The 27,434-nt window shown below is 39.0% G+C and overlaps 1 protein-coding gene across 2 annotated transcripts in view; it reads left to right on the plus strand.

Annotated features, from left to right (window-relative positions):
• The window catches only part of LOC149007719 (6-phosphofructo-2-kinase/fructose-2,6-bisphosphatase-like), a 77,948-nt gene that overhangs the window by 22,899 nt on the left and 27,615 nt on the right, over nucleotides 1-27,434 (plus strand). For both annotated transcript variants that reach the window (XM_089166557.1, XM_089166558.1), the window contains exons 12-15: nucleotides 24-115; nucleotides 242-299; nucleotides 1,008-1,082; nucleotides 11,334-11,381. In XM_089166557.1, the coding sequence (XP_089022683.1) occupies nucleotides 24-115; nucleotides 242-299; nucleotides 1,008-1,082; nucleotides 11,334-11,381 (273 nt within the window). The remainder of the gene's footprint in view (nucleotides 1-23; nucleotides 116-241; nucleotides 300-1,007; nucleotides 1,083-11,333; nucleotides 11,382-27,434) is intronic.

A 27,434-nucleotide genomic window follows, 5' to 3' on the forward strand; every position in this document is an offset into this window, starting at 1 on the left:
ATTACATGTAATTTCTCATACAGATTATATTTTTGGAGACAATATGCAATGATAAGCACATCATTGACAGAAATATACGCCTTAAAATCCAACAAAGTCCTGACTATGCTGAAGAGTGAGTATAGTGCTTAACTTTTTTTCCCCTCTTGGTGATAGACCCTCAACTGATTAAATTATTTGAATTGAAAGCTGGTTCTGCATTGATGCTTATCTTAATAAAGATTTTGGTTTTGCTTTGCAGGCCAGATTTTGATGCTGGACTGAGAGACTTCAAAGCACGACTGGCAAATTATGAGAAGGTGCTTGCCTGACCCTATCACCAGTGTAACATTGATTATGTATGTGCTTTTAAGTCTGTATGTTCCAAATCCACAGTGTATCTGGGACAATGAAGTAATTACGTATCTTGATAATGTAACATTGTCATCAACGGATTTAAGTGACATGATTGGTTTAAGGATTAGAAGTTGGGTTTGTAGCTAAAGTGGGATTAGAAGTTGAGTTTGTAGCTAAAATGAAACAGTGCATCAAGTGATATGATTGGTTTAAGGATTAGAAATTGGGTTCGTAGCTGAAATGGAACAGTGCTTGGGCTTTGTGAATGTGAGTGAGGTTTGGTGCCCAGCATCCTTGAAGGGGGGGGGGTGTTGGAGGAATAGAGGAATAAACGTTTAGGACATTGGGGTTCTCCGAAGGAAACCCAAAGTCTGGAACTCTCTCATACGATTATGAAATACAATAATAGATACTAACTTTTCTTTCTTACGTTCTCAAATACATCAAAAGTCAATTGCAGTTCCTGATTCCAGAATAATGTGTTTTTAGGCATTCCTTTTTTTTTTTTTTTAATTTTTTTTTTATATTTTTCACAAAATATCATGTACTGTCTTGTTGCAGGAACTTTGTAGGTCTTTTGTGATGTTGATGTGGCTGCGTATTTCTGCTTTGTGAGTTTTAGGTTCAACTGTTCAAGTGTATCAGCTCTAAAATGAATATTTTTTTAACAGGTATATGAAACAGTAGAAGAAGGGTCCTACATAAAGATGATTGATATGGCTAGTGGACAAGGTGGTCAGATACAAGTAAGTTTTGCATGCCTCCCTGCGAAGGAAATTTTCTCTTATATCTATATGTGGACATGGAGTCTGCATGTGACCCAGCTCTTGGAAAAAATGTTTCCCCTTGATATCTCTTGCTCCTAGATTTCTTTGTAGTTGTATCAGCTTGAATTTTAATAATCTCTTCTTGTGTGGACCGAAGCTGGCAGTCCAGTTTATGATCAGTGTGCTGTTTTGGTTGTAATTTCATTCATCCTGTCTTGTCATTCTGTTCAAATTGACTTCTTCAAGATTGCAATAGGTAGTTAACATTTTATGTATCAGTGTGCTGAGAGCCTGAGATATTATCAATCTTATCAGTCCAATGGAGTTGGCTTTTTGAGGTTGCTATAGGTAATTGATATTTTATGTCATAGTGTTTTGAGGTACTACCAAAGTTGCATTTGCACTAGGAATGACACTTTCCCTCCCGAATCATGTGTTCATCCAAGCATCCACGCAAAGGGGTGAGGTTATGAAAATGAGAAGAACTGCAGAAAATGGAGGGTTTTCTACAGAGCAGGAGGTGAAAGAACAGAGAAGTGGAGATGCTGGAGAGAAGGCAGTGGTGAGGGGTATGTTGCAGATGAAGTGAGGGAGGGTGCAGAGTAGTCAAGGCACTGCCTTCATGCTCAGGCAGGTTGCTTTATCAGCAAGGCACATGATTGTTGGAAATAAAATTGGAAGAAAAAAGATACTAGGAAGAAGAAAGACACAAGTAGCTGGTTTCCATTTCATGTCTCCTGTTCTTATCTGGTTGCTGCTGCAAGTTAGGTTTTTCCAATTCAGATACTTGACCAATACAGATCAGCCAGAATGGTACGGATCTAGTTACACTTTTATTAAAATTGGGTTTTTAATCCTGTGTCAGCCTGACTCTGCTGATACATTTGGTGATTGCATGGCCACAAGTATTGGTGCATAGTTTCCAAGGCATCACTTAGGTGCTGAGTAGGTAGTACAAAAGTCAACCTCGAACCAAGAAACAAGCGGGAGATCAATTGCAGATCAATACAAGTCATGAAGACAAATACAATAACTAGAACTTTCTCTCTCTTAACATAAGAAATAGCATAAAAGGTTAGGAAGGGGCGTAGGGGGAAATGGGATGTCTCAGCCCTGGGTCTCTTCTCACCATAGCTGTCTCAGCTGTTGAACATGGATTTTACTCCATAACTAAGACTACTAAGGTAAAATCCAATTTCTCCAAACTCTTCTCTTCTATTTGATGTAAACACAAAGTCCCCTGGTAGAAACCCTAAGTGGGGCCCAGGATAGCTCCAAGAAACCTTCATTAGCTGGTCGAACTCTTTATGAGAGGTATTTTGGGCATTTTTGCCCTTAATTTAACCTGAAATTAATTTAGGGCCTGTTTGGTTACATGAGTCTGATCCAAGTTCTTGAAGCAGCCCCTTTAATTACATAACAACAACAACAACAACAACAACAATAAGCCTTGTCCCAACTAAATGGGGTCGGCTACATGGATTCTTGCCTTCCAATCAGTTCTATTTGAGGCCATGCTAGATACAAGGTCTAAGCTATGCATATCCTTTGTCACCACTTCTCTTAAGGTTATCTTAGGTCTACCCTTAGCTCTTTTAGTCCCTTCAATCTGGATTATATCACTTCTCCGTACAGGGCATTTATAGGTCTCCGTTGAACGTGGTCAACCTCAAACGACTTTCTCGAATTATCACTTATGGGAGCAACTCCCAAATCAACTCTAATATGATCATTCCTTATCTTATCTTTCCTAGTTTTGCCACTCATCCATCTTAGCATCCTCATTTCTGCTACACTGAGTTTATCTATATGATTCTTTTTAACAACCCAATACTTTGCACCGTACATTATACCTGGTCGAACAACGGTCCTATAAAATTTTCCTTTAAGCTTTAATGGAATACGCTGATCACACAAGACTAAAACCTTTAGCCATAGTACCTCACGAATACCTTGAGCAATTGCCCTAAATTCAGTTTTTGCATGGACCTTGCAACCACTGTTTGTTTCTTGCTCCTCCAGTCCACCAGGTTACCTCCTACATGCATACAATATCCAGATGTAGATTTCCTATCATATGGATACCTTGCCCAGTCTTCATCTGTGTATGCCTCAACTTTTAAGTGTCCATAAGCTGAAATTATAATTCCATTTTCTGGAGTAGCCTTCAAGTACCTCAATATCTTCTACACTACATCCAAGTGTGAGGAGTATGGATCATGCATAAACTGGTTAACTAAACTAATTGCATATGTGATGTTTGGCTAGTATGAGATAAATAGATCAACTTTCTCACTAATTTTTGATCTTGTCCACCGATTCACCTTCTTTTTCCTTCAAGAGTAGGTTAAGCTCAATAGGAGTCTCTTCTAGCTTACACCTTAACATTCTAGTTTCTAATAAGTCTAGAGCATTAGTCGTAACTTCCTTTGAGAGAGGGAAACACCACTGGCCAAATATGCCAACTCCAGCCCTAGAAAGTATATAAGCTTCTCCATGTCCCTGATCTTAAATCCAGTTCCTATAAATTTTTCAAGGCTGAAATCTCCTCCTTATTGCTCCATGTGATCACAATATCATCCATATAGACTAGAAGTATAGTGGTATGTGAATTTTCTATCTTGTTGAACAGTGTATAATCTGCATTACTCTACTTGTAGCCATCGGAAATCATATCTTTATGAAATCTCCCAAACCATGCCCTAAGAGATTGCTTTAGCCTATCAAAGCTCTCTTCAGCTTACTCACTTTCCTATAAATCTCAGTGGTAGCATACCCAAGTGGCACATCCATATATACCTCCTCTTGAAGTTCTCTGTGGAGGAAATCATTCTTCACATTTAGCTGTTGTAGGCTCCACCCTTATTTACTGTATATGAAAGGATAGTCTGAACTGTATTCATCTTGGAAATTAGGGCAAATGTTTCCTGGTAGTCAATCCCATAAGTCTGAGTGAAGCCCTTGGCCACCAATCTTGTTGTGTGTCTCTCTACAGTCCCATTTGCCTAGTGCTTGATGACAAACAGTCATTTGCACTCAATAGTCCACTTTCTTGAAGTTAAGGACACCGGTTCCCACATCTTTTTTTCTTTTTCTTTTCCAGAGCTCGCATTTCTTCATTTATTGCTTCCTTCTAGTTTGAGTGAGACAATGCTTCTTGCCATGTGTTAGGAACAAAAGTAAAGGACAAAGAAGAAACGAAGCTTTAAAATTAAGGGGATAAGAACTGATATGAAACAAAGTTGGAAATAGGATGTTTAATGCATGTGCATGGCTACTTTCGTAATGCAATTGGTAGATCCAAAGTGGGATTAAGAGATGGCGTCATAACTAGGAGTAGAAGCTTCCAACTGGCTTTGCACAAAAGGGGGATCTTCTTACATGGATCACCTTTGATAAGTCTTCAGAGGCCTTTGATAAGTCTTTAGAGGTCTTTGATAAGTCTTTAGAGGCTTTTTCTCCCCCTGCACATTATCCACCATCTGTTCTTGCCTAGTCACTCCATCTTCCAAAGAAGGATCATCGATAGGAATCTCAGGAGAAATATTTAAAGGAGGAACAAGAACTAAAACCTCTTCACTAATACTCTCCCCTTGAAGAGGTGTAGGGGCAAAGAAGGAAACTTGTTCTTAGAACATAGACAAAGAAAAGACGGGAAGCAAGGTGATAACACTTATAGCCCTTCTGGGTTGTAGGATGACCTAAGAAAATACTCCATAACCCACGTGGATCCAACATACCATGAAGATGTTGGTTTCGGGAAAAGGCAACACAACCTAACACCTTGGGTGGCACAATAAAGGCTGCTGTCCCTAAAAAAACCTCAAGGGGGGCAGTGCTGGTGAAAACATGTGAAGCCATTCTAATAATCAGATTGGCTGCAGTAAGGACTGCATCCCCCCCAAAACTATGAGGCATATGCATAGTACACATCAAGGAATGGGTTACCTTGAGAAGATGTCTATTCGTATAGTAACCCCATTTTAAGTAGGGGTGTTGACATAACTAGTCTGGTATATGATCCCATGTTCAGCTAGGTAGAGGGAAATGTACCACCTAAATACTAAGTCCCATTATTTGTACACAAAATTTTTAGTGTGTCTCCAAATTGTGTCCTATATTATGGAAAATTTGAAAAAAATGAAAAAATATCACTCTTTTGGTGGAGTAAGTAGTCCTCCGTGGTTCTAGTGTAACAATCCATAAAGATCACCAACAACCTATGGTCAGAAGTAGACACAATCTGAGAAGGACCCCACACAACAAAAAAAGGAACACTACTACAATTGTCAGAGATTCAATAAACATGTCTAGATTGCTTAGTAAAATGCAAGCATCATAATGAAATTCATTTAATTACAACGTTTAACCAAATCACAATTCAAAAAATAACTTAGATAAAACATGTAAAGGAATGTGGCCTAAAGGACAATGTCACTGTAACAAAGTAAAAAGTGCTGGAGAAGTGGAACTAGAGGCTGTAGAAAAAGCTGATAGATATCCATCTAGTAAGTAGAGCCCCGTTGCTGTCTAGCATTGCCAGTTGTACACCATGTTTTCAGGTCCTAAAACACACAATGAGAAGGATAAAAAGTTATTTTGTAGTTCATATCACGAGTAATGCTACTAATGGATAAAAGATTGGCAGAAAACTTAGGAACATACAAAACAAAAGATAAAGTAAGGGAAGGTGAATAGATAGTAGATCCTTTTCTAGAGATGGGAGAAAGAGATCCATCAGCAATTTAAATAACCTAAGTTAAGGGAACACGAATAAGTATGAAACAAAGGGGATAAACAAGTCATATGGTCGGTTGCCCTAGTCGATTATCCAAGAGGGATAATTTGATTTGACATTGTGACAACCAAAAATACCTATGGAGGGTTGTGTGTCGGAAGGGAAACTATAGCAGAGGCTACACTTGCATTGGGAGTTGGTGCAAAAGGGGTCACATCGAGCCTGGTCATCAACTGGCAAAGGCGTTAGAGCTTGTTAGAGACAGGTACATAAGTACTTAGGGTGTCAGAATTAGGTTGATGGGCAGAAGCTTGGTTTCCTCCTGGCTTTACATTCATTCCTCCTCCACTTGAATTTGCTGGATGACCATGCAACTTCCAACACTTTGTCCTTGATATGATGCTATTGACCATAATACTAGCATTTAATTGGTGCCTGAGAATCACCTGTATTGATGTTATCACCACTTGTACCAGCCACCAAACCTGATCAGTCAGATGTTTGAGTATGCATTGTTGTTGTCTTGTGACTATTCTTTTGTCAACTATAGCATAGCCTTGCTTTAGTGATGGAAGAGGTTCCTGTGAGAGGATTTGAGCACAGGTCTGATCATACTCAAGATTGAGCTCTACTAAAAAATCATACACTATGTTTGTCCTCCCACTTCTAATAAGCAGCAACATCAGTAGCATAGGATGGCGTAAAATGCCCATAGAAATCAAGGGTCCGAATCTAACCTTGAAGAGTATTGTGATATTGAGAGAGGGTGAGCTACTTTTATTGCATGGATTTTCCTTCTAATCTCAAAACGTTGTGCACCATTACAATCTTTGAGTAAGTTTCCTTGGCAACTCTCAAGATTGTAGCAACATCAGGAAGAAGAAGATAGCTCTGCAATACTTGGTTCAATGGAATTGAGAAGAAATCCCATAACCAAGCATTCATCAGTCTCCCACTTGTCTTGTGTCGAACTAGAGAAGATGACTTAACAGAAGTCCTGTAAAGATGGCCAATAAGACCACAAGCATCAACTGCAAGAGAAACAGAGTAAGACCAGTGAAGATAATTGGTCCCATTAAGTTTAATAGTTGTCATCTAAAAAGCAGAGAAGTCACGATCCCAAAAAACAAAATAAACATGAGTCTCCACCATACTTGATGTACTTGAAGAGGCAGAGGCAACTAAATTAGCCATCGCACGGGAAAAACAGGTCTAAAAAGTTAGATAAACCAATCAATAGGATCCTTTGGTAGGAAAAAAATGCTCACCACTAAGAAAAAATCATGAAAAGGATTTTTTGGATAAAAAGGTTTTAAAACATTAGGACAAGGGAGCGATGGCCGTAGGAGTTCTTGCAAGAGGAGGCGAGAGGCCTAGAGCTAATTGTAGGTGGATCTAGGTGTTAGCAACAAGGGTTGATGACCTCAGGAGTGTTGTAGGGTTGAGGTGATACTACTAGGGTTATTGGAAGATGGGAGGTACAACACCCCTAGGAGGATCACAAGGGCTAGGCAATGCTCCTAGGAGGAGTTGCAGGGTCTTAGGAGGCTTGCTGGTATGAGGCGATAGGCTTAGAAAGATTGCAGAGGAGGTGCGAGACCTCTAGGGCCTATCGCAAGGAGAAGAGGGCCTCGACGGTGGTTGTGGAGGTGGTTTTAGTCTTTGATGGTGACCTGTGATGGGTAGAAGAGATATGAAGGAGGTGAAGGTCTGAGATGGTGGTAGTGGCGGTGCTAGGGTGGAATAGTGGTGGTGATAGGTTGTGATGTGTACAGAGAGGTGGCGGCGGTAGGTGGAGCTCAAGAGATGGGAATGGAAGGTTTCTCAAACCAAAGATGGCTTTGATACCATGATGAAAGATTTGAGAAAAATCATGACATAACAAGTCCTTTATTTATATAGAAACTTAATAAAAATAGAATAGATCTTCCCATTGTGGGAATATTACGCAGAGAAAGATAAAAGAACCTAACAAGACAATTATACCCTTAATGAAATAATTAATATTACTACTGCCTTACAACAATTAGTAACCAAAACATGTGGGGAAAAAACCAAACTATCCCTGCTAGGTGTGGCCAGCCCACTTGGAGCTCCAATGGGCTTTGATTCTAGGACCCAATTTGCTGGTATGGGAAGGGGGGATAGACTTGCTTACATCAGAGGGACTGGAGGGGGATCGGGGACAGCACTTCACAAAATGCAAGGATACTCTCTTGTTCTCTTCCTTCTTTGTTATAATGTTATGTACAGTTTTCTCAGTAAAATATAGGTTGTGGCTCTATTAACCCAATTGTGTGCCCACTAATGCATTTCATATTTGGTGCAACAAATTTCAATATTTGTCTTCCTGAATAAGTACGCCAGCTAGAAGATTTATCAATAGGTTGACTACCTGTACCACAACCACTAGTTCCATGGCCTTGGCTTCTAGATTGGACATGGCCACTGCCTTGTCCTTGTCCATGATTGGCAACAAAGGCTGAATTGTCCTTGGGAGTAGCATCAGTATTAGATGCATTAGCCAAACAATTGATACACGAGAAGACCGTTGAAAGAAGGTGTGAGAGTTTAGTCTTCCCAGATTGGTAGTCAGGATGTAGTCCAACTAGAGCTTTTGTAACATGAAATCCGACTCATTGTTGCTTTAAATGATCCAGATCCGTAGTAAAAGGCTGACGCATCTAGAAGTTTTCAACGATACCCTTGTTACGTGCAAAGTAGTCATTCTAAGGTTATCTCCCTGTTTGATGTTGAAAGTTTCTCATTGAGGTCCTATAGATAACAAGCTTCCACTCCAATCTTCCTAGACATCTTTAGCTGGGGTATGAAAAATCACATTGGATGTGTTAAACACTTTTCCATAATCATATGTTGATGTTAGAAGTGTCATTCATCACAAGCTGTTATAAATATCTTCATATTTCTTTGCCCCTGCTTTCCCCATAATCTTTTTAGCTTTATTTCTGAAGGATTTATACCTTTATGGATCCCCTACATCTTTAGTCCCCTGAAATGTCTTGAAACTAGCTTTTTTGGTCTTAGTGACTGGTTGGCCTCATCATCCCTCCATGAAGTCTCCCAAGGGGCATGATGTATACATTTCTTTTCCCCGGGAACCTCTTTACCAACTTTCCTCATACAAACCGTCACCTCATTCCACATCATATTAGTATCTACCTCAAAGTTGCACTTTCTCTGTTTGACCACTTTATCAGCAAATGAGTTGAAGAGAACTTCCTATTGAACTTGACTACCTTATCTTAGGGCAAATAGGCTCCCCCAACTTATGATTGTGTGTAAATGAGGCACAAATCCAGGACCACCAGTCTATGTTGAGTGGTTAGCGTCTTCCATGGTATGACATTGTAGTCCTCATAGAAAAATTTTGCAGACCTTGTTAGGAAGAAATCTTTCTAGCTTATATAGTGCCTACTTTGTAGGTAACTGAATGCTCATCTCTTTTGTTAAAAAAAGGTGTTCATACTATGGAAATCATATGTCAGCACAAAGCCTAAATCTGAGTTCCCTCCTTATTTCCTCTCTCCTAATCCATAGCCTCCATTTAAACCTTCATAGCCCCTGTTATCCATCAATGTGCTCATCCAGATCAGGCGTATGGGGTTTATAGTGATCTTTTTCTTTGACTAAAACCTTGAAATAATCAATGTATGTGATCCAAAAATTATGAATTTTCTCCCCTAACTAAAATCTTGCACCAAGGTTCAGAATCTTGGTTTTGAGGCCAGTTTTGACCAGCCTTCAAAACGAGTTGGTACTGAAATTTTGGAAAATTCTGTCGAAACCTGAGAATTTTCCCAGGTAGTTTCAACACTAGGTTTCAGGTTTTTTTTACAGGGTTTTATGGTCTGATTTCATGCATATTGCCTATTTAAAGCATAAAGAACACCATGGCAAATGTATTTTGCTAGAAAAACCAATGAAAAGCTATCATTCAAGTGTTAGTATACATGAGGTTTAAAGAAATACAAACTTTTGTAAAATTGAACAAATTGTATTGCATGATTAAATGTTTGATAGAGAATTACAAATACAATAACCAAAAAAGAACTCCCAGGCTTCAGTTCCAAGTTTGAGTCCCTGGGTGGATCCATCCCTTGAGATGCGTAGTACTCTGGATACAAGACAAAAGTAGGCCTTGTCATGGTATGCCTATACTTCTCCAGAGAGTCTGTGATTGCCCTTCTATAGGTGACCTTGTCAACATAAGCTAGATATCGCAGCCTAGGCAATGTGTCATCTGGCTATGGATTGTAACCCGATGATGACGGTTGAACTGACATAACTGGTGTGATGGTCCTGATGGATATCTAAAGATAAGGACCATAACTGTGGAGCAAGTAGCAAACAAGGTGAAGGAAGACAAAGGAGTAATGAATTTTAAGTGAAAAAGAAGTTGAAAGAGGCAAAAATTGCAAAAAATGGGGGGAAATCCCTGAAATTTCGACTAGCAGCACCTGCAGGTTTTTGCAGAACCCAATTGCGACTTGGGACTTGTAAGCAAGGTTTCACAGATTTCGGTCAAATCCAGGGGAAACATTTCTCCCCCCTGGTTTGTCTCGGCTGGGCAAAAAACCAAACTTTCTGTCGAAATTTCGGTTCTTTCGACTGAAATTTGTACTATGCCTTGCACTAATCTGTAATAGGAACTTAGTCTTTTACCCTTCCATCTAGTCTTTTCATTGTAGCAATACTGATCTTCTTTTCGTAGCATCTATCAACTCTGTGCTCTGATCTTTTTGGAATCCTATGTTCCAAGATGCTAATATAGTCCGCTGTATTAATTTTTGGATTAATTTCTTTGATTGCACTTGTCCGCTGTATGAGAACAATTGCATACTTGTCACTGCTTCTGTGCTTCAAGCAGCATGTTGATCGCATTCTTGAGATAGCTGGTTATCTATTTCTGTATATCATGGTTATCAAAGCTTCCGCCTAGGCACCTAGGCCCATCTTTGGATCAAGGCAACTTGGTGTCGCCTTGCTTGGTGTTGCCTTGGTTTTCATTGTCCTTGGTCACCTCGCCTTGTTGCCTTAACAACCATGCTATATATCATTAACTTTACATTGGTCTATCAAGGACTGCTGACTTTTCGCCAGAATCTCTGAATGGGTTCATTATTTTATATGAAAATGTTTTTGTGTTTGAAAGAGATCGTTAATAATATTTTATGGCTTATCTCTTTGGTATGTTAAGTTAAGCTTATTTGTTTGTGACATGAAAATCCTTTAATAAATAAGCTTTCCCTTTTCATTGTATTTCATCTTTCTTTTTCTTTGGTGAAGGGCTGGGTTTTTTTCTGGGGGGTGGGGGCATATGGGAGGGAGGATAATATTTATTTCTTTATTGTGAAAATAATTATATAGGTGTTTGCATCAGTTTTTATTTTTTCAAATACAAGGTCCATGTAACATCTTTTTCCCTTATCTTTGATTCTGGGTTTATTAAGAAATCTTGTCTGTTGATTTAGGTCAACAATATCAGTGGCTACCTTCCAGGAAGGATTGTCTTTTTCTTGGTAAGTTGAAGCACGAAAAGCTATGGCGTCGTATATTTTCTTCACATAATTTACAATTATTTGTTTGTTCATAAAAAACGGTATGTTATTTAGCAGTGAAAATGGCATATACAGTTGTTCAAATACGATGCAGGAATTCATTGATGTTCCTTTATCCATTTATTTAAATCATTATCCATTGAATGGACCTTTTGAGGGATTTGTTACTGTGGCAAACCACAAATTCTGTAACCGGTAACTGCAGTAGAAGACAGAAGAAAGAAGAAAAGGAAGGGGAACAATGGGAGAGAAATAGGGAGACTGTTAAGGAAACTAACAGTTAATGATCTTTGGTAGCCCCCCACATCGCGTGTATAAATCTTAATTACAGAAAGAGGACTAGAAGTCCTTGTGGTAATGGAAATAGAAGTCTACGTCTAATCTATGTCTTGCCTAAGTAGGAAACAACAAATTATTATAAATAAAGATGAAAACAAAGGCTACCCCCAAAAAAAAAATGATCACGATAGGGACAACCTGCTAATTGTGACATATATCTTAAAATCTTAATATTCCCCATCAAGATGGACTATGCAAGCCAAGTAATCAGCTTGGAACAAGAAGAATGGATAATAAATCAGCAGAAGTTTTTCAGAATGTAATAGTCACAGATGCTGGTGGGCATATTGAACTTCACTCCAGTAGCAATATCAACTCAAGCACCCCAATCATTAGTGACATCAGTGGGTTTTTAAATGCCACTGGGCACATAGAACTTCGTCCTAGTAGCCTATCAACCCAAGCAAACCATTCGTCAGTGACATCAGCAGGTTTAAAGTAAAACTTGTCCTGTTGAATAAACACAACATAACCATCAGTGATGAACAAATATGTGGTTGAGAACACCAATTTACATATATCATATCCGCAACAACATTGTAGTAATAACGAAAGAGAAAGGATGTGGAAGAAGAACAATTGTGAGAATTTGTGACTTTATGTAACCTTTGAAGGTTTTTATTTAGTGTTGGAGCTTCCAGTTCATTCAATATATATAATGGCTTAAGAGACACACTAGGGGGGGGGGGGGGGGGGAACTCAAAAATGAAGAACAATCCTGAAACTACACTTGACATACACCGAAATACTAGTCTCTACCTGCATTCTCCCTCAAGCTGAGGCATATGTATTGAATCTATTGATCATGTCTAGTTTGTTACAAGTATAACCCACTCTAGCACTCTCCAAAGACTTTGTAAAACAACTTACATGGTCATTTATACTAATGACGAGGAGAAATGAGTCCTTGTTGCAGATTTTCTCAAACAAATTGAACATCTACTTCAATCTGTTTTCCTCTTTAATGAAATATGTGACTCAGGAGCAATATGAATAGAAGCTTTTATTGTTGCACCAACTTGCATAGGAAAATCATATGTAAATCCAACCTTAGTCAACGTACTGTTTCACTCACTTTAACTTGTAACATATGCCATAGCTTGATACTTTTCCATGACACATGATCTTCCAACACACGTGCTAACCTATGGTTGACCTTCTATCAATAGGAAATCCAACCAAGCTAGCATTTGAAAAGCCTTCGTCCTTCCATGGCCATGGTCCAAGTAAAGTAGACCTCATCCAGGAACCTTCTTAAGGCACGTATAGTAAAATCCCAATGATGGAAAAGGCAATACTGGTTTGAGTCACAACTTGTTGTAAGGCAAGAGTTGTAGTTATTTTTATTATTGACAGTAGAATTGTGTTGGATTCTACTAGGAGTTCAATTAGAGTTTGTGTTCATGTAAATTTCTATTTCTTGTTACCCAAGTAAGGGTATTTATGTAATAGTGTACTTTCCACTTAATTATAAATAGAGGGCTTTGAGATCACATTGATCAATAAGCCATTCTACCACAATCGGCTTTCTCAACATGGTATCAAAGCCTCGAAACGATTAGGGATGCACAAAAACAGACGGAAAGAAGAAGAGAAGAGAGAAAGGAAGAGAACCACTTGCTGCTGCTTGTCGCTGCTACTTACCGCTGCTTCCTGCTGCTTCAAGAGGCGAACAGAATCGCATCGCGAAACTTACCGCTGCTTCCTGTTCTTGTAATTAGAAGAGTGCTTCCTGCTGCTTCTTGTGATTAGAACATAAGACGAATAGAATCGCAATCCCAAAGCTTACTGCTGCTTCCTGTTCTTGTAGTTAGAAGAGTGCTTCCTGCTGCTTCTTGTGATTAGAAGAGTAGACGAACAGAATCGCATCCATTCCTGCTGCTTCTTGTGATTAGAAGAGAAGACAAACAGAATCTCACGGTATCACATGGTTCATTCTGAATCTCAGAATACCACCATCGATCCTCTTCTCAAACAGTGAGTTTCTTTTGATGTTCTCATCTAAATCTCTTCCTAACTTTATTCAAACCATATTTAGGGTTTTTTTCCCCTCCTTACTACGTTTCTATTAGCCTAAAAAACAGAAAGAAACAAAATACCATGTTTCAAGGGTTTCTTTGATAAATTTGCATTTTTCCAGGGACTTACTAGTAAATTTGCATAGTTACAAGGACTTATTTGTAAATTCAAATAGTTTCAGGGACCTATGTGTAAATTTGCAAAGTTTCAGGGACCTATTGCAAATTTACATAGTTCTAGGGACCTATTTGTAATTTTAGCTTTTCCAGGGACTTATTTGTAATTTTCCAAAAGATAATAAAAGAAGAAGAAGAAGAGAGAAACATGGTGTTCCTTATGTGCACTTTTTGAATCGTGGTTTGGCTATTGCATTCTGCAACGTTTCAGTTATTTTTGAAAGGGTGAAGACTGAAGAATTGCAGACAATTTTTTCAACATGGCGACTACCGATGGTACTATTGCTTCCATTGGCTCCGAACATTACCCCACTCTTCATCCTCTTTTGGTAAGATTTGATGGCACAAATTATTTGATCTGGTCTTGATATGCTTACCTGACTATTGCCGGAAGAGGACTTGTTGGACACATTACGAGCACCACTATCAAACCTACTACCATAGGTGTTTCACAGGATAAATGGATCTCGAATGACTCTCTTATTATGTCATTCCTTATGAATTCCATGAATCCCAATATTGCCTGTGGATACCTATTACTTGATATTGCAGCCCAAATTTTGAAGGCTACTATTGAAACATATGGACAATTGGGGAATGATGCACAGGTTTATAAGCTACGAAAGAGCTTTATGAGACTACCCAAAAGGAACTGACTGTGGCCCAATATTATGCTGAGCTGCGATCTCTTTGGCAAGAGTTGGATCATTATGTGGATTATCACCCCACTAATCCAAATGATGTGACTACTTATAGGAAGCACATTGATAAGATTCGGGTATACGACTTCTTGGCAGGTTTAAATGTGGAGTATGATCAAATCAGAGTGCAAGTATTAAGTCGTTTTCCCTTTCCTACACTAGAATAGTCTTATGCCCTAGTTCAATGTGAGGAAAGTCGTCGATTAGCCATGCTTCATACTCCTATTATGGAGAAATCAGCTTTACAGTTTGTTCGCACTAAATTTGATTTGGCTAAGGAGATTGTTAAGTGTGAGCACTGTCACAAACCATATCATACCAAGGCAAATTGTTGGAAGCTTCATGGGAAGTTTGCTGATTTTGAGCAAAAAAAGGCACAAAGAAGGGGAAAATCGAAAGCTAATCTTTCTGGGACAGTTTCCACAACACCCTCTGCAGACATTGGTTTTTCATAGGAGGAGTTAGCTACTATACGACGTATTCTGCAGTCTTTTACTGCTGGTATAGCCTCTATTAGTGCTTCCTCCACTACCCATACCAACTCCTACCTTGCTACCATGTTTCTTCAGTTTCTGCTCTCTGGATCATTGATATAGGAGCCATAGATCATATGATGATAGGTTCATCATCTTTTTTCTTACATTATGCTCCAACTTCCGGAAAAGATAAAGTTCGAATTGCTGATGGTTCATATTCTTCCATTGCTAGAAAAGGGACCATTCAGCATTCTCTACTAACTTGCTCTATTAGTAGTCTTACACATGATTTGAATTGTAAAGTGATTTTTTTCCCATCTTACTGTGTCTTCCAGGATTTGGTAACGGGGAAGGAGATTGGACATGATAAACTAGACAATGGACTTTATCTATTAGAGCCAATCAGAGGATCTACTTCTGCTCTGACTGCATCTCTTAATCAGGTCCATTCAGTAATATCAGACCTTTAGCAGTGGCACTATAGGCTAGGCTATCCCCTCTAGAAACTCTTAAGAAAGTATTTCTTGATTTAATTCTTCTTGTAAAAAGGATGAATGTTTTTATAAAGCCTGCATTTTTGTGAAGTAGACTCGTTCTACTTATTTACCTTCTCTTCATAATAGAAAATCTATTCCTTTTGGACTCATTCATACTGATGTGTGGGGCCCTTGCCGACGTGTGTCTATTACTGGCCATAGGTACTATGTTACTTTTATTGATTGTCACTCTCGTTCTACATGGATTTATCTTCTAAAACAAAAAAAATGAGGTTTTTCGATGTTTTTGTGATTTTCATAATATGATTAAGACTCAATTCAATGCCACTGTGAAGATCCTTCACAATGACAATGGCACAGAGTATATTGATGGTGAATTTCAATGATTTCTCTCGAACTTTGGCATAATACACTAGACCAGTTGTGTTGATACCACTGCTTATAATGGGGTTGCCGAAAGGAAGAATCGGCATCTTTTAGAGATAGCCTGTTCGCTTATGATTGCTATGAATGTCCCTGACCAATACTGGAGTGATGCTATACTCATTGCATCTTACCTTATGAATAGGATGCCTAGTAGGATACTTGGTTTTAAATGTCCTAATACTTGGTTTTAAATGTCCTAATACTTGGTTTTAAATGTCCTAATGAGCTTCTCCAGGGAACCTCTTCTTTTATTATTCCCTCAAAGGTTTTTGGATGTGGCTGTTATGCCAGAATCACAGCCCATCAAAGTAAGCTGGCTCTCTGTGGCCTATGTTGCATTTTTCTAGGGTATTTTGCTACTCAGAAAGGGTACAAATGTTATCATCCTCCTTCCAGGAAAACCATTGTCTCCATGTATGTCATTTTTAATGAGTCTTGCCCTTACTATACACCTTTCCAGGGGGAGAGTCCTAGAGGAGAGGTGCTATTTCCAACTCTAGACATTTCTATCACATCACCACAACACAACTTAAGAGTTCAAGAAGTGTTTCTTGACCAGGGGGAGACTTCAACCAGCATACCTGAGGACTTTAAATCCCCCCTCCATTTTTTGAACCATGTGAAGAACCTAGTCAGGGGGAGACCACTCCTGTGAGGCCCACTATTGAGGTATTTCAAAACAAGATTGACCAAAACAAGGAGGTGCAGACTTATCAGAGGAATAATTACAATTGGCTAAAGCAGGTGGAGAAAGGTGACACGTTACCACTTTAATCTCCTGCTCCAGAATCAGATTCTACTGTTCCCCTTGAGGTATCTTCTTTTGATCTTCCTATTGCTGTTAGAAAATGAGTCAGATCTTGTACTCAGCATCCCATAGCTAAATATGTCTCTTATGACTCTTTGTCTGACTCTTACCGAGCTTTCATATCCTCTCTATCATCTATATCTATTCCTAAAAGTTGGCAGGAAGCCTATGCTAATAAGAGATGAAGGCAGCTATGGTAGAGGAAATGCAGGCAATGAAGAAAAATGATACTTGGGAGCTGGTTACACTTCCTCCAGGAAAAAAACAAGTGGGCTGCAAATGGGTGTTTTTGGTTAAACAAAATATGGATGTATCAGTCAACAAGTTGAAGGCTAGACTAGTTGCAAAGGGGTTTACCTAGACCTATATGATTGATTATCAGGAGACTTTTGCCCCTGTTGCAAAACTAAACATTGTTAGAGTTCTATTATCTGTAGTTGTGAACCAAGACTGGAACTTGCACCAACTAGACGTAAAGAATGCTTTCTTATATGGGGAGTTAGTGGAAGAAGTCTATATGGGAATCCCACATGGTTTCTCCGATGACAATACTGCAGGGAAAGTTTGTCAGTTGAAGATGCCAATTTATGGGTTAAAACAGTCTCCTAGATGCTGGTTTGGACGCCTCCTGAAGGCAATGACTTCCATTGGGTACAAACAAAGCAATGCTGATAATACACTATTTGTCAAGAAGTCAGGTACTAAGATCACACTTCTCATTGTTTATGTAGACGATATTGTCATCACAGGGAATAATGGTGAAGAAATTCAAAGGTTGAAGGACTTTCTTGCCAGAGAGTTTGAAATTAAAGATCTAGGGAAGTTATAGTACTTCTTAGGGATTGAGGTGGCTCGATCAAAGAAGGGTATATTCCTATCCCAAAGAAAATATGTCCTAGATTTATTATCAGAAGTGGGAATGTTGGGGTATAAAGCAGTTGAAACCCCTATTGAAGTTGGAGCTAAACTTAAAGAAAAAGAGGGAGATCCAGTGGACAAAGGAAGATACCAAAGGTTGGTAGGGAAGCTTATTTACTTGTTCCACACCTGGCCAGACATCGCTTATGCTGTGGGGATAGGGAGCCAATTCATGCATGATCCATATTTAGCTTATATGAAGGCTGTTACCAGAATACTACAGTATTTGAAGGGAACTCTTGGAAAAGGAATACTTTTGTCACCCACTGATAATCTAAGAGTAGAAGCATACACTGATGCAGACTGGGCTGGATCTCTAGACAGGAAGTCAATTTTAGGTTACTGTCTTTGTTGGAGGTAATCTAGTTACTTGGAGAAGTAAGAAACAGAATGTGCTAGTTTTATCCAGTACCAAAGCTGAATATAGAGCTATGGTTCGTGGAGTTTGTGAGCTACTATGGTTGAAAGGCTTGCTGCAAGATATTGGAGTCCAAGTTCCAAACCCTATGATGTTATATTGTGACAACAAGGCTGCTATTAGTATTTCTAATAATTTGGTGCAACATGATTGAACTAAGCACATTGAAATTGATAGTTTTTTTGTCAAAGGAAAGTTGGAACAAGGGCTTATCTGCATGCCTTTTGTGAGGTCTGGAGACCAAGTGGCTGATGTTTTCACTAAGGGTTTGAAAGAAAGAGATTTCCTTCCTACTGTAGGCAAGTTGGGCATGACTAATATCTATGCCTCAACTTGAGGGGGAGTGTTGGATTCTACTAGGAGTTCAATTAGAGTTTGTGTTTATGTAAATTTCTATTTCTTGTTACCCAAGTAAGGGTATTTATGTAATAGTGTACTTTCCATTTAATTATAAATAGAGGGCTTTGAGATCACATTGATCAATAAGCCATTCTACCACAATCGGCTTTCTCAACAAATTGTCTTGTTAGAATCTTTTGTTGTTCTCTTTGTAATATTCCCACTTTTGGAGAATCTCTTCTATTTTTGGAAAGTTGTTAGTATAAATTAAAGGCCTTGTTGTGTCCCTTAGACACAAGTTTAGATTTCTCTAAATCTTACAACATGATATCAGAGCTATCGCTAATCTAAACCCTAGCGCCACCACCACCGCAAGCCGGGGCACCTGCCGCCGTCCTTCTATCTCCTCTCCTTCTCATCGTAGTGCCTCCACGATAGCACCATAGCCATTGCACCACCTTTAGATACCATCACCGCCACATAGACCTCCTTTTTTCCTCCACCACAACACCTAATCCTACACCTAATCATTAGATCTTTTAAGACCCTATCACCACCACTATCTTCTTTTTTAGAGGAGCGATAGTACCTGTGATTCCTCCAGGGTTGTCGCTAGCCCATAGAAGTGTTGCCAAACCCTGCGACTCCTCCTAGGAGCATACCCTAAACCCTACGATCCTCTTAGGAGTATTAGACCACCTTGCTGACACCTCTTAAGCCCAGGAATTGGCTTTAGGCCTCTCGCCTCTCCCTGTGAGAGCTCCAAAGACCTTCATCCCTCTGCTTATCATGTTCTAAATTTTTTCTTTTTGGCCTAAAAATCCTATATGCCTTATTTTTGGTGGTGAGCACTTTTTCTCCTACCAAATCTATTTTTTCCTTAGTGAGTGATTTGTTTTAGTTCCTGCGATGGCCAATTCCGTTAACTCCACCTCTTCTGGTACATCTGGTATGGAGGATCCTCTTGTTTCTTTTGTTTCTCGGGATCGTGATTTTTCTCCTTTTCAGATGACCGTTGTTAGGTTTAAGGGACCAATTGTCTTCACTAGTCTCGATCTGTTTCTCTTGAGGTTGGTGCTCGCAGTTTGACTGTCCATCTTTATGGAACTTTTATCAAACCCTCTTCTCCTTATACAACTTAAGACAAGTGGGAGACTGATAAGTGATTGGTTTTGGGATTTCTTCTCAATTCCATTGAACCAAGTATTGCAAAGGGTTACGTTCTTCCCAATTCTATTTTAATTTGGAAAGTTGCCAAGTAAACTTATTCCAAGTTTGGGAATGATGCTTAATGTTTTGAAACTTGAAGGAAAATTCATTAGCAGTAACAGAGGGAGCTTACTTTGTCTCAGTATCATAATCCTCTTTGAGACTATTATAATACCCTTGATTTTTATGGATGTTTTACTCCATTTTATGCCATTGATGTTGTTGCCTATCAAAAGTGGGAGGACAAGCTTCGGGTATATGTTTTCTAGCCGGTCTCAACATTGAGTATGATCATATATGTGCTTAAATCCTTTCACGGGAACCGTTTCCTTCTCTAGAGAAAGCTTATGCAATATTTGACATTAATGATAGTCGTAAAACAACAATGATGCATACTCAGACATTTGACAGATTTGCATTTGTGGAACAAACATATGGTGTGGACTATTTTGAGACTTTCTCTCCTGTGGCTCGACTTAATTATGTTCGGGTGTTGGTTTCTTTAGTTTTTAATTATGATTGGCCTCTGTTTCAACTTGACATAAAGAATGCCTTCTTATATGGTGACCTCAACGAAGAGGTTTATATGGAGCAACCTCCAGATTATATTGCTTAGGGGGAGGACAATACTTATGTTTGTAGGCTCCATAGAGCTATTTATGGGCTCAATCAATCTCCACAGGCTTGGTTTGAAAATTTTAGCAGGACTGTGGAGTCCTTTGGCTTTGTTCAGTGTTATTTTGATCACTCTATTTTTGTTAGACGACAGGATGGTGGTGATGTCATTATGGAAGTCTATGTTGATGATATTGTTCTTTCAGGCAGTGATACTGGGGCTATTAATACACTCAAGGCATACTTACAGAATTCTTTTCAAACCAAAGACTTGGTGATCTACAACAGTTCTTAGGAATTGAGATAGTTCGTAATAAAAAAGAGTTAGTTTGTCACAAAGAAAGTATGTACTAGATCTTTTGACAGATATTGGTATGATTGCATCTAAACCTATTGATATTCCCATGGACCCTCAATTGAAATTAGGAGTGGATGATGGTGACTTGCTAGAGGATGTTCCATCGTTCCAGCCTTCCAGGAGTCTTATTGGAAAGCTTATTTATCTCACTGTTACTCATTCTGATATTTCCTACTCTATTAGTGTGTTAAGCCAGTTTATGTAGTCTCTTAGAAAGGCCCATTGGAATGTTGCAATGAGAGTACTTCGGTATCTCAAGAGTGCACCTGGAAAGGGAATTTATCTCAAGAGTGGGCCTGGAAAGGGATTGATTTATCGGCCAAATTAGAGTATGGATTTGGTGGCTTTTTCTAATGTTGATTGGGGAGGGTTTGCAGCTGATCGTCGGTCTATAACAGGTTATTGTACTTCTTATTGTGGAAATCTTGTAACTTGGAGGACTAAGAAGGAATCTACTATTGCCCAATCTAGTGTTGAAGCAAAGTATAGAGACATGGCTCACACGACTATTGAATTGATGTGGCTTCGTTCCCTATTGGGGAAAAGGTGATTCCCTATTGTTGCGCCTATGAAAATGTTTTGTGCTAATCAGGCTACTACTTACATTGCTAGTAATCTAGTGTTCCATGAAAGGACGAAGCATATAGAGGTAAACTGTCATTTTGTGCGTGATGCAATAAAAAAAAAAAGATTATAGAGACTCCTTTTGTGAACTCTACTGACCAACTAGTTGATTTGTTCACTAAAGCTCTATGCAGACTTAGTTTTTAGTCTATCTGTTTGCTGTTGCAAACTGGGCATAGGAGACTTGTATGCTCCAGCTTGAGGGGGAGTGTTGAGATTCTTGAGAATTATGCAGAATCCAAGGCTGCTGCCTTGGTGCACAAGCCTTGGCAGTAGCAAGGCAGCCTTCTTTCACTCCACTTTCTATTTTGATGCTTGTTTCTATTTTGGTGATAGTTTCTATTTTTAGAACTTCTTATTTTGGATAGATTTTAGGAGCTAGAAATTTGTAAGTTTTGTCTCTAAGTTGTAATTTTTTATTTCTTTTTCTAAAGGACAGTTACTTGTCTCTCAAGTTGTATTAGATCTCTTGGAAATCTATAAATATAAGTTGGTTGTGATTCTAGGCTCTTTAGCTAGAATCGCAGGCTTGTGTGGTTCGTCTCAATTCTTCTTCTCTCTTCTTCTCTTTTCTTCTTCTTACTTCTTCTCAGTTCTTCTTGTTGCTGCATTGTTTTGGCTCATTAAGGTTTATTTTCTAATAGTAGCTTGGGCTTGGGCCCATGAATAGCTATTGTGGCCTTGGTTGAAGAACTCCTTTAAATGACCTTGTTTGTGTGCTAAACCTTGTTGTAGGTCATAATCTTGCAAAAAATGAGATTTCTATGGTCTCAGCGAGTCAGGAGGTGAGAGGAAGCTAGAGAAAGGGATTTAAAACAATGGGTCGATTGAGATCTTAGGTTGAACCGAGATCTTGGTTTGAGTTCTCGCTCGTGATTATGCATTTCGTGAGACTCGTCTTAGATCTCCTCCTGAGACCTCACAAGAGCAACATCTTAAGCGAGATCTTGGCCCGATCTCATGAGATCTTGAACAACAAATAATTTTTAGCTTCCTAATGAGTCTCTGATACTTCTCAGGACGACTATGAATGTCACCACCATCATTTGGAAGTTCTAAATTTGGATCTAACAGTGTATTTAGAGGGTTGAGATTCCAATAGTAATATCTCTCAAAAGGTCGATTACACATATTCACTATGAAAATGAGATTTATTTTCGTTAGTTAAGCCAATTTTAAATGTGAGAAATATTCTAATCTTCTTAAATCTTATTTTGGTACTTCGTTGTAAATGCATCTTCATTTTCTTGAATCATGAAGGGTTATCTCTTGTAGTGATAGTATCATGCACATGTATGATAACAAATATTTTACCTATATTAGAAGTATGAAAATTATGGAAGCCTGTTTAAGACAAGAAACTACTATTACAAAGGACCAATTTGGTTTTATGCTTGGAAGTTCTACAACAGAAGCTGTTTACCACTTTACCTTATTAAGAGACTTATGAAAAGGTGTAGAGATTGTAAGAAAGATCTTCATATGATTTTTTTAACCTAGAAAAAACTTATGATAGAGTCCCTAAAGCATTAATTTGGCAAGTACTAGAGAAAAGAAATGTTGCAAGTGAATATGTGGACAAAGTTAAAGATATAGTTGATGCTTTACTGAAAAGTGTAAGAATGGTGGGAGAACAAGTTGGTGAATTCCCAATTACAGTTGGGCTACATTAAGGATCAACCTTAAACCCATGTTTATTTGCACTTACAATAGATGATTTAACCAAAGACATTCAAGATGAGGTTTTTTGGTGTATGCTTTTTGTTGATGACATTATATTGGTAGATGAGTCACAACTTTGGAAACAAAAGGCTTTAAACTAAGTGGAACAAAGATGGAATATCTAGTGCTTATCTTTGGTTGTGATCGGATGAATGATGAGGTGGTGAAACTTTATGAGGAGATTCCACAAAGTGATTATTATAGGTATCTTGGCTCAATCATAAATTAAAAAAAGAAAAGGTGATATACAGGATGATGTTTCCCAAAGATTTAAAATAGGGTGGATGAAGTGGAGAGGTTTGTCCCTGGGCTTATATCGTTGATGTATACCTTCAAAGCTCAAAGGAAAATTTTATAGAACTATGATACAACCACTAATGGTGTATGATGCAGGGTGTTGGGCTGTTAAGAAACATCATGTCGATAAATTTATTGTAGTAGGAATGAGGATTCTAGATAGATAAGTGGCAAAACTAGGAATGAAAAGGTAAGGAATGATCATATTAGCGCTGGTTGGCAAGTAGCTCCAATAAATGATAAGTTACAAGAAAGTTGATTGAGGTGGCACAACCACATTCAATGAAGGCCTTTAAATGCTCCCATATGAGAAGTGATTTAATCCAAATTGAAGGAATTTGAAGATTTAGGGGTAGACATAATATAACCCTAAGAGAAGTGGCGAGAAAGTGTATGCATTACTTAGGCCTTGTATCTAGTATGGCCTCAAATAGAGCAGATTGGAAGGCAAGGTTCCAAGTAGCCGGGCCCATTTAGTTGTGAAAAAGGCTTCTTCTTGTTGTATTAGAAAGATGAAAAATGCAAAAGGATCACACTTTCTGTCAGTCCAAATACCGACACAACATCTATGAACCAAGCATACGAACGCTGAGGTGATTGTTTCAGCCCATGTAACAACTTTTTGAGCTTATGCATCATCCATACTTTCCCTGCACGAATGTAGGAGTTTGCTCTATATAACCTTCCTCATAGAGATCCTCATGCAAGAAACATTTTTGCATGGTCATTGGCCTCAAGTTAGGCTTTCAAGTGAGCCAAATTGATGTCACCTTAGTCAAATGAGTGCTAATAACCAAGATCTTTGAAAGACCAACCTAGACAGGATAATTTTTTTGGGTCTAGGGCAATTATTGTTTGAGTTTATGAGATGTCTTTATGGGTAATCTCAAATGGGGACCCAAAGGATGTTTATTTGATTGATGGTAGGGTTTTTTTTGAAACAATAATAGTATGTGATTGGATGATTCCATAATAGAATATGTAGCCGAATGGATTAGTGTTGGTTACTTGGTTTAATAATCAAACCACAAAAAAGGATTACAAGGTGACATGGGGTGAATCCTTGAGAGGGGGGAAGTTGTATTTTTAGTGGGGGAATTCAGCTCTAACTTGGATGGGCTTTTTGAATCTAGGGTTTCAAAATATTGAAGATTCAAGAAATGGCTAGTTTCTAGGGTTTTAGTGGTCTTATGGCAATGGGTTGTAGGGAAATTGTGAGCAGACCTAGGGGAAGATCTGAAAACCTGAAAGTTAGGGTTGTAAAAAAGAAACTAGGAACGGCAGGTTGATGGAAGTTTTAATGGAAGTTAGGGGCTGGGTTTTGGATCAAGTGGTAGGGTTAAGGTGCTATAGCTTCCTCCAATACTCAGCAAATTCTAATGGTGGGAATGGGGTTTTCTGCTTTGCCGCATGGTTTAGAAGGGATTTGAATTTCGTGTGTAGACTGGAGGTGGTTAATCTGACGAGTCAATTCTCAATGTGATGCGATACTTCTATCCGTTTGGGCTGTTTGAGGATCCTACTTGAAACTGGATAGACTAGTTCGAGTGGCGCAATGTACCTTTAAAATTAAAGACAAGGGAAAGGAGGAGGGCTTGATCTCCTGCCTAGGCTGAGGGATTCCCTAGTCTTCAACCTGCTTGGCAAATCAATACATAAGGCAGTCCTACAGACGACAGGAACTAAGGTTCCCAACCTTAGAGCCAGCAATGGAGTCCAAGTCTAGTACTTATTTTCACCAAGGGAGGATTAGGAAAGTTACATCAACAATTAATCTCAAATCTCAAAAACTAAATCTTTAGTCCTTCTCACTAGGGTATAAATAGAGGCCATAAACCTGCCTGTCCTGTTACAAATATAATTTGGAGAAATGAATAAAATAGGACCGCTACCTGAATTAGGACATGGACACCTAAGGCTTGTCTAAAAACAGAACCTCTAAATTGTGGAGGTCTTCAAAGAGCTAAAATTAACTAGAAAAGCTGTAAGAATATTCTGCCCTTATATCTTAAGTTGGCTAGGATTTACATTAAATTGGACCATCTGAACCAACAGACTGAACCGAGATTAACCAAAATTAAAAGACCCTACGAAGAAAAAGAAAAACCAAGTATGGGACTAACCTAACCCTTTTCCTACTAGGTAGCAAACTCGAGAGCCTATCTGGCCTTCTTCTCTTGAATGGAGGTTTACAGGTATGCATCATCTCTCCCCAGCTTGAATAAAATTCATCCTCATATTTGATGATAATATGGAGGGAGATGTCACCTGAGTTACAGCCATGCTTTTGGGGTCTTCCTTGATCATGTCTCCAGTTGGTACTACTGCTTTTATGATATCTTTGTGAACATCTGTAATACTAGCTTCAGCTATATTGTCCTCCTCTTTGAGGGGCACTTGGTCTTTCACAGTTCCAGCAACAGGATCTCGGTGATTGTATTATCTCTCTATGGTAATGTTCCTCATAGTCAGCCTCTTTATGTGTATCTTCATCAAGAGAAGTATCCATCGGCTCTAGGGCTTGTTCCTTATCTTTTTTCTTCTCCTCCACCGCTGCTGCAATCTCTATCTGTTAGGGTAGTCTCTGGTGCGAATGGTTGGGCCCTTTATTTGTTATTGGTGTGAAGCCCTGAAAGTTTTGATTAAATTTTCCCCTTCAACTTTTAAGATTCCTTTTCATCAACAAGGTCATAGATTGATCCACAAGCTGCTGCCATCAAAGGATTGTAACTACAATGATATAGTTTAAGAATTCTGCAGTTCTTTTAAACTCTTAGTCCCACAGCCTCCTTCTGTTCTATTTCACTTTTCAAAACCCTTATTTCCAACAACTTACAGTCCACAAACATCGGAGACCATCCAAGATTTTCCCTACACCGACAGACATCACCACCTAAGACCTAGGAAATCTACAAACCTCATATCTTTATCAAGAAACCCTAATCTGTAATTTCTTTATTAACATCCAATAACCCTAATCATGTCACCCTGTCACACAAATTGCATCACCAAAATATAATCACACCTCCCCTCATTATCAATAGCTCTTGATCCCCCTTGCCTCACTCTTGTCTAAAACAAGTTTGGACTTCCCTCCCCCCTCCTTAAATCCCCTTCTAGCCTCACTGTTTGGCTTCCCTCCCCTTCCAGAACCTTTTCTTTCTCATCAGCTTGGAACCTTACCTGCTCCCCCTCCCCTCTGGTTCCTTACACCAGCTCTCAACCTTGGACTCCCTCCTCAGTCCTTTCTTATTAGCCATTTAGCCGCCACATCTCTGCTAACCCTCATTGCATCCTTTGCTGGAATGGCTCAAAGGACCTTGATCACCTATTCTTTTATTGCCCATTTTCTTGTTCGGTATAGAGGAAATCTCTCCTTCCCATTTGGTCCTACTCTGGACGCCCCCTTCGGTTTTGCTTGAGAGAGGTCTTGGATTCTGAGAGCCTTCCCATGCTCCTCAATTTTTGATCTAGTTGGTAAGGTTTTCAGTGCTACTATCCACTACTTGTGGTGGGAGGTAACCTTGAGTGATGAACTTCCAAATCTAGGTCCTTGGACATGATTTATAGAGCCATCTGTTTGACGTTTCTGCTGGACTTCAGCATATCCCCCACCCCCTATTTAGATACCCCTAGGAACAGGCTCATTGTTGCTACTTGGGGTTTAGGCTCCTCCCTCCAGCCCCCCCCCCCTTAAGGCTTGTTGTTGCCCCTCCAACTTTTGTATATTCTCTTTCCTCTTCCCCTTCTTGGGGTTATATATATATAATCGCATCATCATTACATCAACCGAATCAAGAGATCCCTACAGTTTCCCCATTTAAGATGCAAGATTCAAGCCCCTTTTCTGAGAGATTGATCCACCTATGAAATCCCAATTCGTGACCATCGGATCCAGTCTTTCTAACTAGTAGAACTTCCAAGATTTGGAGCATAGCTATTATTCCTCAATCTCCCCCATCTTGATCCTAAGCCTAAACTGAAACCCAAAAGCCTTAATTCCCCCTTTTTACCTGAAATTGTTCCAATTCTAGCTGGTTCTGTTTTTGATCCCATCAATTATCCCTTAGTC

Source organism: Hakea prostrata, chromosome 8 (assembly GCF_041222555.1).
Source record: "Hakea prostrata isolate BN-2017 chromosome 8, UWA_Hpros_2, whole genome shotgun sequence".
Taxonomy (NCBI): domain Eukaryota; kingdom Viridiplantae; phylum Streptophyta; class Magnoliopsida; order Proteales; family Proteaceae; genus Hakea; species Hakea prostrata.